At 41.1% G+C, this 12,500-nt stretch overlaps 2 protein-coding genes across 2 annotated transcripts in view; both read left to right on the top strand.

The window, feature by feature from the left end:
* Positions 1–1,642: 1,642 nt before the first annotated feature.
* On the top strand, positions 1,643–2,953 carry LOC138001174 (uncharacterized). Its single transcript, XM_068847830.1, has one exon. It carries the CDS (start codon positions 1,643–1,645, stop codon positions 2,951–2,953), a length of 1,311 nt encoding a protein of 436 aa, XP_068703931.1.
* Positions 2,954–6,920: 3,967 nt separating this feature from the next.
* Positions 6,921–12,500, top strand: part of LOC138000512 (carbohydrate sulfotransferase 1-like) — an 8,498-nt gene continuing 2,918 nt past the window's right edge. The window contains exons 1-2 of the mRNA XM_068846976.1: positions 6,921–7,041; positions 7,767–12,500. The exon at positions 7,767–12,500 is cut by the window's right edge and continues 2,918 nt beyond it. Coding sequence (XP_068703077.1) covers positions 7,895–9,166 — 1,272 coding nt within the window. The 5' untranslated portion in view covers positions 6,921–7,041; positions 7,767–7,894 and the 3' untranslated portion in view covers positions 9,167–12,500. The remainder of the gene's footprint in view (positions 7,042–7,766) is intronic.

Raw genomic sequence — 12,500 nt, 5'->3', positions numbered from 1 at the left:
TTCAGTATTTATTAACACTTATTGTGCCAGTTATACGGCATTCCTCCAACAAACCCTGCGAATATTTATCACTATATTTGATACTGTTACACTTAGGGCGCTTTCCATTTGACAGAACTGACCGGCCACACCAGGCATTTGGAAGGACTAACTTCACACCGCCTTCAAATTAACACTCTTTGAGGATGATATACAATCGGCCTCGGAAGAATGCGAGGGGTTATGATGCAGGTGTTCCTTCAAATTGTTGCATTTTCTTTGCAAACTGATGAGTCTGGCCGGCAAGTTCTGACAAAAGGAAAGCGCCCTTAGAGACAGATGGTCTGAACCATAAGTGATCACAGCAAGTGCATATATATTCAGGGCCATGTGTTATCTTATCACCAAAGGACTGAATTACTTTTGACAAGGAATGTCTAATAGAGTCTTGACATTGACAAATTTCAGCTTGGTTTAGCCTTGAGCTCTGCATAGCTTTCCTTAAATGGTTCTGTGCTTTTCTGTTTAGTTCTCTGATATGTTCTGGATTGGAAACATTACCCTTGTGAAATGTTTGCTTTTTATATTCCCTTGATGCTTCAAATTTTTCAGATCTTTTTTGGTGTTTTGCCTTGTTTTTCTTTCCCTGAACTCTTTATTTTGTCTCTTCCGTTTGATAGATTCTCTCATATAGGCTTTTTTTGCCACTGCTTTGTAGAAATTATTACTGTCACAGTCACATCATTTTTGGCCATGGTTTATTAATCGATTATTCAGGTCAGGTCAGGCATTGACCTGCTTGCTACCGGATAACCATGAAAACCGGTAGTACTTGTCTCATGGGCCGGGCTGTCGGCGACTCAACCGGCACCCCCGCTCTTCCGAGGGCGTGGAGGGTGAAACAGGGCATCCTGGCAGAACTAAAAACAATATCTGTCACAGGTCTGTGGTGGACCACTCCCAGTTGCACAGGGTGAGATTGGACATCCTGGCAGATAAACATACCTCCCACAAGGTCTGTGGTGGACTGTGCCAATCGGTGCATTGTGACATGCACTTCACAAAGAGCAGAGATAAACAAACCTATAATCTGGTCAGACACTGCAACATGCAGATACTGGAGTCAGTTTGTCTTGGCTTGTCCTTGCCACTGATATTACCTTTATCTGCCAAGAATGTGCTGCTAGTCCAGCAAAAGCTAGCAGGACTCAAATGCTTTGCAAGCAGTTTCATGAAATGGTCAATCAGAAAGCAACTCATACCGGCTCGGACGTCGCCTGGGTTAACAAGGTCCGCGCTGATCTGTTCACACTCCGACAGGCAGCAAAAAGTAAGCTAGGAGTAGGAAGACAAAAGAAGAGGAAAACAGCAACCTTGTGTGCAGCAGAATGGAATGTACGCACTCTGTTGGACAGAACAACATCACAGCATCCAGAAAGACAGACTGCGCTTGTGGCCCTGGAAATGAACAGGTACAATGTAGACATAGCTGTACTTAGTGAAACAAGATTGCCTGGGTACGACAGCTTGGAAGACAGTGGGTACATCTTCTTTTGGAGTGGGATAAACTCAAGAAAAGAGAGAAGCAGGAGTGGGCTTTGCAGTTAGAAAGGAGATAGCAGCAGTGCTTGATGAGGAACCAGTGCCAATCAACGACAGGATAATGACTATGAGACTCCCACTACAGGGGAAGATGTATGCCACACTCATCAGCGTATATGCCCCAACAATGACCAACACAGAGAAGGTGAAGGAAGAGTTCTACAGTGATTTACGTGAAACTATCAGGCGTGTACCGGCTGATGACAGGCTGGTACTCGTTGGAGATTTTAATGCCAGAGTTGGTTCGGATATTGAGAAATGGAAAGAAGTGCTAGGCAGTCATGGAGTAGGCAAGTGCAATGCTAGTGGAGAACTTGTACTGGCACTGTGTTCAGAGTACCTTGTGATAACCAACACTCTATTTAAGCACAAGGACACACACAAGAAGACATGGATGCACCCAAGGTCCAAACATTGGCACTTATTAGACTACATCATAGTCAGGCAGAGAGACAAAAGCGATGTATTGGACACCAGAGCAATGAGAGGCGCGGACTGTGGCACTGATCATGTTATGCTGAGATCTAGATTAAGGATTTGCAGACGAAAATGGCACTGCAGGACGGGTGCGAAGCAACCACGGAAGCTAAACACTAGCCCACTGAAAGACCAAAAGAAGCAGGAAGAACTTACACAGGAAATGGATGAAAACTTGAAAGACTGGGACAGCAACAACTCAGGGAATGACATAGAAGAGAAATGGGCAACACTGAAGGATACGGTGTATCAGACTGCGAGTGATGTATTAGGCGTCCCTGAGAGGAAACATCAAGATTGGCGTGATGAGCATGATGAACACCTGAAGAAACTACTAGAAGCGAGGAATACAACTAGGCAGGAAAACCTACAGTGTAACACAAGGTCGAGGAGAAAGAAATACTCAAAGGCTCAGAGTGAGCTTCAGAAGTACACCATAGAGATGAAGTCCAACTGGTGGGATGAAAAAGCGCAGAAACTTCAAATTGCAGCAGACAGGAAGGACATGAAAACATTCTTCACAGATTTGAGAGAAATCTATGGCCCTAAACCAAGAGGACTGATCCAACTAAAGGCTATGGATGGTGAAATGGTTCTTCAGGAGAAAGACAAGATCCTGGACAGAATTGCAGACCACTTTGACCAACTACTAAACAACCCTGGAGATCTCTCTGAAGAGGCTAAAGAAGCTCTAGTGCAGCGACCAGCTGTATCAAGTCTGGATGAACCACCAAATTTTGATGAACTAATGTCAGCTATCAGGACAACACAGGATGGTAAAGCTCCAGGTGGGGATGGAACTCCAGCAGAAGTGTGGAAATTTGGTGGTGTTCAGCTTACCAACTGCCTGCACAAGCTCATCCAAGTGATATGGGATGCCCAGAAAATACCTTAAGACTGGAAGGATGCAAGTATTGTGCCTTTGTTCAAGAAAGGTGACAGGAAAGATTGTGGAGATTACCGTGGTATATCACCACTAGCCACGGTTGGTAAGATTCTCTCACGTGTACTACTTAAGAGACTCAGTGAACACATCTCGCAGAATGTACTACCGGAAACCCAGTGCGGCTTTAGAAGTGAAAGAAGAACAATGGACATGATTTTCTGCTTGAAATAGGTTCAAGAAAAGTGTATCGAACAGAACATGCCGCTTTATGTAGTCTTCATAGACTTCAGTAAAGCCTTCGATACAGTTTCGCGACAAGGACTTTGGTAGGTACTCAAGAAATATGGTTGTACAGAGAAGTTTGTCAGCCTGATCGAGGCACTCCATACAGGTATGCAAGCAAACGTGGCAATGAGTGGTTCAGTATCTAAAGACTTTTCAGTAAGCAACGGGGTGAAACAAGGGTGTGTGCTGGCACCTACAGTTTCTCGATATATCTCGCAGCCATGCTTGAGGTGGCTTTGAAAGACACTTCAGAAGGATACATTCAAACAAGGAAAGAAGCAGACTTGTTCAATGTGGCACAGTTTAAAGCCAAGAGTAAGACGTCGATAAAGTTAGTAAGAGAAATGCTCTATGCCGACGACAGTGCTCTAGTTGCACACAGTGTGGAAGATATGCAATCTTTAGTGGAGAAATTCGCAAGAGCAGCTAGCAAATTCAGCCTCCAAATCAACATCAAGAAGACAGAGTGTCTTTATAAACCACCAAAGTTCCAATTATCAACATCACTATCAGAATAGATCAGCATTGGTACAGAGCCACTAGTCAAGTGCAAGACTTTCAAGTAACTAGGGAGTACTGTTTCAGAGGATGCTAGGATGTACGATGAACTATCTCTCAGAATAGGAAGAGCGAGTTCTGTGTTTGGAAACGTGAGGGAGAGACTGTGGAACAATCGACATGTGTCTATCCATGTGAAATGCAAAGTGTACAGAGCGACAGTACTGGCTACTCTATTGTACGGTGCTGAAACTTGGACTGTCTACAGAGTGCAGGTGAAGAAACTCCACGCGTACCTTGTGAGACACCTTCGAGCAATAATGAACATCTCATGGAAAGACAAGATAACCAACATAGAAGTGTTGAAACGAGCTGGTCTACCATCAATGGAGGATATGCTAATACAGTTGAACCTGAGATGGCTCGGACATGTTGAGAGGATGGACCACCAGCGTCTCCCTCGGCAGCTACTTTACTCACAGTTATGCGAGGGCAAACGCAATCAGGGTAGACCAAGGCTCAGATTTAAAGACTCTGTAAAAAGAAACCTGGAGAAGCTGGACATAGACGGGAGTTCCTGGCAGCAGAAGGCTAAGGACAGAGCTGTGTGGAGGAATTTGATCAGACCTAAATGAAACAGCCATTGTCGCCCACGACTGGCTGCTATGATTACCTCTGAATAATTGTTGACATTGGTAACACTGCTGATTTCATAACCTGAAATACTGTCATTATAATAATCTAACTGAACTGCTGAAACACATAGTGTCCTTCATCTAGATGTCCAATGTTAATAACAGTAGTTCCCTGTTGTCCGCTTCTAGGACTGATAACAGTTAGTGGTGTCCACCCCTCAATGGATTCATTTATATGTATTGCAACATTTAATACATCGGAAAATGCTTGCACAATAAGTGCATCACACCATGTATCTTAATGTGACAACACACCCACAATTGCTCTGTAATGGGTCCAATAAATTTTTGACGGTTGTTTCTAACGTATTCGACTCCAGCAGCATGCACGTTCATGTGATAGGAAGCATCATTGTATAACTGGTGGGCAACAGAAGAAAAGAAGCATGAACCATCTGAGGAACATTCTACTGTCTTCAATCCTTTCTGAGCAAATCGAGCCTACAACAGTGCTATAGAAGGATTTCTCAGTACTGCATGTGTATACGTTCCATGAGCAACGGGGCCTGGGTTCGATTTAATGTCTCCTGATATCAATAGCTTTTCTCTTGTTAGACAATAACTCTCATTTTGTAGGTTCAGTTTTGTTGAATGCTTAGTAACAGATTGATCTCGAATACACAATAGAACTGACAAGTCTTTTTTGTGTTTAGCAGTCCTGTGGGTAATAAGATAAAAATGACGATTAGAATCTCCTACTCTCGAAGAATTGTTACGTCTGAGTTGCGGTCTAGGTCTAGACATTTTTACTGCAATATAATACTATTTTCCAAAAGCGAGAGATAAACACTTTCTCAACTCAGACGAACTAGGTAAGCTCTTCTTTAAATAATGCACCATACACTTTCTAATTACCTTGTCCTTATGAAACAAGCTCGACGTTTTCTTATAAGGAATTCTCAGTGGAACGTTCTCTGTTCCAGGGAGAGTGTTTGCATTTGCTAACGGCCTTAGCCCTTGCTCTACTGTAGGAGATTGGTACGGATTCCATATCACTTTCCCTTACATAATTAATGACCGAGTCTTTCGACAGTTCGTCATTATGGTCCGCCACACAAGTACTAGTGTCTGGAAGCATGGGTTGCTTGGTTGCCTCACTGTTTTTCATGTCAATGATGTTGTTCAAGTTGGATTCATATGGCTTTGATGACTCAGCTTGCAAAACTTCGTGATAGCTTTGATAAACATTGGTATACTTTGATAAATTCGATGTCACTCTCCAAATGGAAGTCACCTTCCAAATGGAATTTATTAATCCCTCGTGAGCTTAGGGGATCGACAGAGACTGTCTTCTCGAGTCTTCTCACCACGGTCAGTGTAAAACGCAGACTGCAGACTGCAGACCAGGGGTAAAATGCAGACTGAGGTTATAACGTAACTGTTGAAAAAGCCCAAACCCCTTAGAAATGCTAACCTTAGGCCTAACTGGGCCTAAAACAATATTTAGGCTTAACTGTTAGCATTTCTAATGGGTTTGGGTTTTTCAACAATTAAATTATAACCTCAGTCTGCATTTTACCCCCGGTCTGCAGTCTGCGTTTTACACTGACCGCTTCTCACCATGTGTACGTCTGTCGATTCCATTTCGACATGTATTTAAGTCTTCGCGTTGGAGAGTAGAAGGCGGTGCACTATTAATTGCACCAATGTGTACTTGTTCAGAATCTTTTGCTTCACCTTCGAAGAACGCCGTTTCTTTAATTCTTCAGTTTCTTGCTTCTAAATGCAGCGGAAGGTGCTCAAATTAAACACTTACGAAGAAAGCCACAAACATCAATGGCGGCGCACAACCTTGTAGCGAACAGGAAGTCACAGCTGTGTTGTGATTATCCATCCTGATTGGCTAATGAGATCGAACTTCCGGTTACGCAGGAGTGACAAATTTGCATAAAGATCCCCACCAAAACTCGTGGATATATCCACGAGTAAAAAAGCTTGTTAACTCTAATTATCAAACTGTAAATTCTTTTTGCTCGCGCCATCCCTACGTCAACAGCTCGCGCTAGTTCTGTGTCTCCATCGAGTTATAGAAACACGATTTTTAACCAATCAGCGCACCTATTTTCTTGGGACTGTTTTCTAATAAATTATATGAGTATAATTACATAGGTAATTATTGAAAATTCTCTGCGCTGATTCTTTGCACTTGAGGTGATTATACGTTTCATGCTTTTATCAAAAAGCGAACGATTTTTGGCATAAGGACTAGAAATTCAAAACGAGTGAATGTACGGGGGTTTCCCAGAAACGGTGAGTGATCCGAACTTTCTTTAATATAAGAACTGACAAAATCTGACAGAATCGCACGGTAAAAATCACTCATCTGCGTAGTAACAGCCTCTCGTGTATATTGTTAAGCCTTACAAGTTTCATCGCTTTTTTTAAACAAAGGCGTTACCTGACCCATTGTCAGTACTATTGGTCGTCAGCAGCGTCACAATTAGTGCTAAGCCTAAACATCCATTGTAAACAACGGCGTTGGTCAACGTCAAGCACCCATTTTAAGAAGGTTAGGTTTCAATAATTGTTGTGATGTCCGTTTACTTCATGCAATTGAAGCGAAACCTATGCAATTCCTGAATTTAGTCGCATGTGGCCGTGAAGACGAAAACATGCAATGTAAGTATATAATCAATTGAGTTCTTTCAATATTAATCATTCGAAATAGTATTTGTTTGAGTCAGTCCATTTTTGGGTACAAAGAAGGATTACGTTTTTGCAAACGTAGGCCGTGTAGCACTTTTTTTTATATTTCAACAGAATTAACTATTGTAGGGTAACGTAAAGTGCTGTTTTCTACCCACGTAAACCATGTGAGCGTTAGCCCTTCTAATGCCCACACAAGGGAAATCCATTTGGGTAGTCCATGGACTGGGGGTCATTGTTTTTAACCCCTCTAAAAATTGCATTCAGTTTTTAATGATAGACCTAATAGGCTAATAGGCGATGTTGTACCCAATTCAAACCCTTTGGGAATAAAACGTTTTGTTCCAGGTATTTCCATATCATTTAATTATGAATGCTACATTATCATACAAATACAATACACAAAGAATCTTAATTCCGGGAGATTTGAATTGAGTACAACATTGAGTTAGCCGATTAGGTCTATTGCAGATAGTTGGCGGTGCATATAGGCGAGTGCGAGTGGCCAGCCGCGTGCCACGAGTAGCGCGCGAGTAGGAATTTTCGGAAGATTTTCGAGCAAATTAGAGCCTGCTCGCAGTCTACCAAATTACCTCTGCTTTTCAGTCTTGCCCTTTCGAGCGTTGCCAGATCTTGCCAGTATGCTAATAATAACCTGATTCTGCGGATAATTTTTATGTATTTTTTCTTTGCTTCAGTGACTACATTTGCAAATGATGTCTGCACTTTTCAAGTCGACCAAAGCAGACGTGCTACTCGGCATTGAATAGCTGTTATTTCTTGTTGCTTTGAGTTTGGACGAACCAGAAGCGCCTCTTCGCGGACTATGTTTAAACGAAGATTTCGACGATTTCGCCGTTGCTTAGTACCGGCTTTCTTCTTAGCATCGATGTTGATCTCTCTTATTACCGCTGATATTTTTTTCTCTCATAACATTAACATGCCACAGGTTGAAATGCAAGCGGGCACTGAAGGCGATACGCGAGTCCACTTTCTTCAATATCTTGGAAGCAAGAGCCTTCGAGGACAAACTGAGGGAAACAAAAGTGGAAAACGACAAAATTTGATCATAGTCGCTCACGGTCGCTCTGGTTCGTCCTTCACGGGCAATATATTCAATCACCACCCTAAGGTGTTTTATTTATTCGAACCGTATCAAACAGCGGAACGTATCCATAGAAAATTAAACCCGTTCGACAAGGACTATGAAGAGAAAAGCTTGGAATGGATGAACGGCGTGCTACAGTGTAATTTCGTGTCAGATAGGCATGTTCAAGATTTAGATCATTACTACCGAGCAGTGAACGGAAAAAATACTCGTGAAACCCAAATTAGTGTTGCTTTATCATCGCCACCATTTTGTTCCTACAACACTTCTGATTCGTTATGGACAAGTGAAACCTGCCAAAGCAATTTCGATAAAAGAATGTTGGAGCAGGCTTGTAGAACGAAATATAGCATGACGGTGGTCAAAGCTCTATTCGGTCGAATGCCTCAAACGAATAGTAAACACTTGATTAAAATGTGTGACTCATCGAGTGAATTTGATTGCAAGATACTATTCCTGGTCCGCGATCCTCGAGGGATCATTCCGTCTTCTCAAGCGGTGAACTTTTTTCGCGATAAGGACAGAATTGGTCTAGCAAAGACAAGAGAGTTCGCGTACTTAAACTGCAAAGAAACTGAGGAAAATCTCGACATCCTAAGGACGTTAACCCCGAGGTGGAGAAAGCGAATCAAATTATTGCGTTATGAAGACTTGGCGCTGAACCCTTCGAAAAATCTTCCACAAATATTAGAATTTGCAGACCTCCCTATGGATGAGGGCTTGAGCAAATGGTTTTATTTAGCGACTCACAAAGGTAAGACAAATGAAGTACAGAAAGCTCATCCGTGGCGCGAAGATTCCGCCGAAGGAGCTAATAGATGGAGATGGAGAGTCATGCCGTATGACATCACAGTCATTGGACATTACTGCCAACATGTCATGAAATTGTTGGGGTATAAACGACTGAATCTTTCGTATGAAATACAGAGAAATACTAGTTTTAGTCTTCTTGAAGAAAATTTTGAAGCTGCTCGATGGCTAACGGAGTGAGCCACGCATGGCGCAACGACAACAATTAAAGAAAATGACCCTAAACCGAAGTGGAGGTGATATACACCACATTCACCGACTGAGGTGAATATTTGTTTTAGTATATACCACACAAGTTGAAAAAAAGGAGAACCAATAAAACTAGTTTGTTTTTGTAAAATGTGGTCAGAAATCAGTTCAAATCTCGCGCGCCGGAAGCAATTTTGTTTCTCTTTGGATCTCAGAGGTGAAAAGTACTTGGCTAGTCACCTCCGAGTTTGCCAATCAGCCCGCGTGGAGAGGCTATTCACTTGCATTGTGTGGTATATACTAAATTATATTAGTATAATTACATAAATAATTATTGAATATACTATAAGAACTCCGGTCGCAGATGTCATTGGTCAACTTATTCGTGATGTTATTGGTCGACTGTCAGTTGAGCCTACAGTAGATGTAATTGGCTGAGAAGACTAAACAATGATAGGTGCGTTGCGATCCGTCTATAGGTCTAAGGTCTGTACGCGTATCGTAGAATACGTTAGGTAGGCATTACTGTGAGAGTAAATCAGTGTGTTGTTTGTCTGTTGATGTCGTCGATGAGTCGTTTGTAGGGTGTGGGAAGTTGTAAGCATCGGTTTATTGGTGTCTGTTCTTAGTTAGTATGGAGAATGCGAAAATGGAAAATGGAGCGTTTTCACTCACGTGAGCGGAAGCCATATTGGATTACTGAAACAAAAGAAAGCATTTGCATAAAACTAGAGTTCAATTCCCGGAGGATTAGTCTGGTAGACCATGATCATGACCGCCATTTCTTTGTTTTGGAACATCAACATGGACATCGTGACGTCATGTGAAAAGGCTTCATCGATAATAGCAAGAGAACGCGATGAAGAGTCGATAACTCCTATGTTTCCTTGAAGATATCGTTTTGTCAGACCATATCGAATATTAATTGCTCCTAGCCAATCAATCAGGATACCTCTCTTCACTTCACATGTGGATAAACTGAATAAGAAAAAGCAAAGAGGACATGAGCCTAAAAATAAGTAACGAAAAAACCTAATAATAATAATAATAATAATAATAATAATAATAATAATAATAATAATAATAATTTATAAAGCGCTTATACTAATTTATACTAATTGATATTCTAATAGCTTATTTACAATGAATATTTACATGAATAAAAAATAAATGTTTCAGTGTTAGTTTGATTTCTAAGGCTCAGTGGAAGACTGTTCCATAGTGTTAGGGCAGCCTTAAAGAATGCCCTGTCTCCAAAATGTCTTGTACTTAGTATTTGGGATCTGTAGAAGGTTGTCCTGATTTCTTAGATTATAGCAACCAGCAGCTTTCGGCTTTAAAAGAGTCACCAAGTATACAGGGGCAATTCCATTCTGTACTTTATAGATTAAAAGTAGTATCTTGAACATAATACGATATTTAACCGGTAGCCAGTGAAAAACTTTTTAGTAGTGGAGTTATGTGGTTGTATTTAGAAACGAGACATACAACGCGAGCTGCCACATTCAGGATGTGCTGTAGTCGTTGAATCTGATAATGAGGAATAGGGTAATTTAGATGAAAGGTGACCAGAGCATGGAACAACGTTTTAGTTGTGTCTGGCTATAGATATTTCCTGATTTGTTTGATGTTGTATAGACCAAAGAAAGCTTTCATGCAAGCTTTGCTAATATGCTCATCCATAGACATGTGGCGGTTAAACCATGCCGGTCTGAGATTGCATAAACTTTCAGTCGGCTTGATGATAGGCTCGCCGACTTTAATGCCCTCACTGTACTATTGATCTTCGATAGCTGTTGACGCGATCCTACTAGCAATACCTCAGTCTTCGAGTCATTTATGAGGAGTCGATATGACATTAGCCACAAACGAACTCCAGAGATGTAATTTTGAAGAACCTCTAATGCGTCATCCGTTGATCCAGGTTAAACGACATATATTAGCTGTGTGTCGCCTGCGCAAGTGTGTGAACATCAGGCAGGTGCTTAGGGACGATCTTCGATAAACCAGAGGCATATAGCAGAAACAACACAGGCCCATGCAAGGCAGCTGCCTTGAGGCACGGCAGACTTTAGATTGAAACTGTCAGATAGATTATTTTTAACCATTATTCGCTGCTTCCTTGACGATAAAAATGATTTAATCCAACTTTTAACCACACCACAAACTCCAAAATCGTACTCTAACACATTCAGAAGTAGGTCATGATCTATCGCGTCAAAAGCAGCGCTAAGGTCTAACAAATTAAAAAGCATGACTTCTTGTTTGGCATGGCTGCCAGGATGTCGTTTTCACTTTCATGCGCAGTAGGGCCGTTTCTGTAAAGTGGAATTTGCGATAGGAAGACAGCTTTTCTGGAAGTAGGCCATTTGAGCTACAGTGATGGACTATTTGAACAATTACAGCTTTTTAACTTTAACTTTAAGTTTAACTTTATTTACAAACAATTTATAATTATTCAAACAAGACCATGGTGGCCCGCAGTTAGCATTTCTATTCTACGCGGGCCACTTACACAGCGACATTTTATTACTGGCTCCCACAAGTAAACAAAAAGACACTTGAAAATTTACAAGAATTATACACAAACAAGAATTACACAAAAAAACGCCTCGTATATAAGAGAAAAACGTGATCAAAAAAATGAAAATAAAAAATGAATAAATAAATGATCTGAGGTATTAAAGAAAAGCCATATACTTGGAAAGATTGATGTAGCGCATATTAACATTCATCTCCTCAATTTAAAAAAAACGTCAGAAGTAATTCGTTCCATTTACGTTTAAGGTGTGTTTTCTTAAGCTGGCGAATTTCAGGTGGGATACCATTTCATATTTTTGTACTAATTCTAGAGAAGGACAATAACCGTTCGTTTGTTCTCGACATTTCTACATGGAAGTCTCCAGTTATTGCACACCGCGTGGAGTAGGAATGAATTTGTTTCGAGCGAGTAAATAGATTTGAGATATTGGGTGGAGCATGCTGATTGTCAACATCATGTAGCAAAGAGGCAACCGATTATAAGTAAAGTAATTTAACTGGCAGAATTCCTGAATTTACGAATAGAGGCACACTATGAGATTTATAATCTACGAAATACATTAAACGCAAAGCTCGCTTTTGTAGGGTTACAATTTTGTCCAAATGTGTATTTAGGGCCTGACCCCAAGCAACAAGGCCGTAGCAAATATAAGGTTCTATCAGCGAACGATAAATGTTTAAAAGTGTAGAAAAGGGAATTAAGTGACGGAGCCTGGCGATTTTAGCAATAAAAGGTAAATTACTAACAGGCCTGTAGTTTTTAAACTCAGCATCAAGACCCTGT

This window comes from Montipora foliosa, chromosome 4 (genome assembly GCF_036669935.1).
Source record: "Montipora foliosa isolate CH-2021 chromosome 4, ASM3666993v2, whole genome shotgun sequence".
NCBI classification, from domain to species: domain Eukaryota; kingdom Metazoa; phylum Cnidaria; class Anthozoa; order Scleractinia; family Acroporidae; genus Montipora; species Montipora foliosa.
Note: the sequence above shows the minus strand (reverse complement) of the source record. Positions and strands in the feature narration are given on the sequence as shown.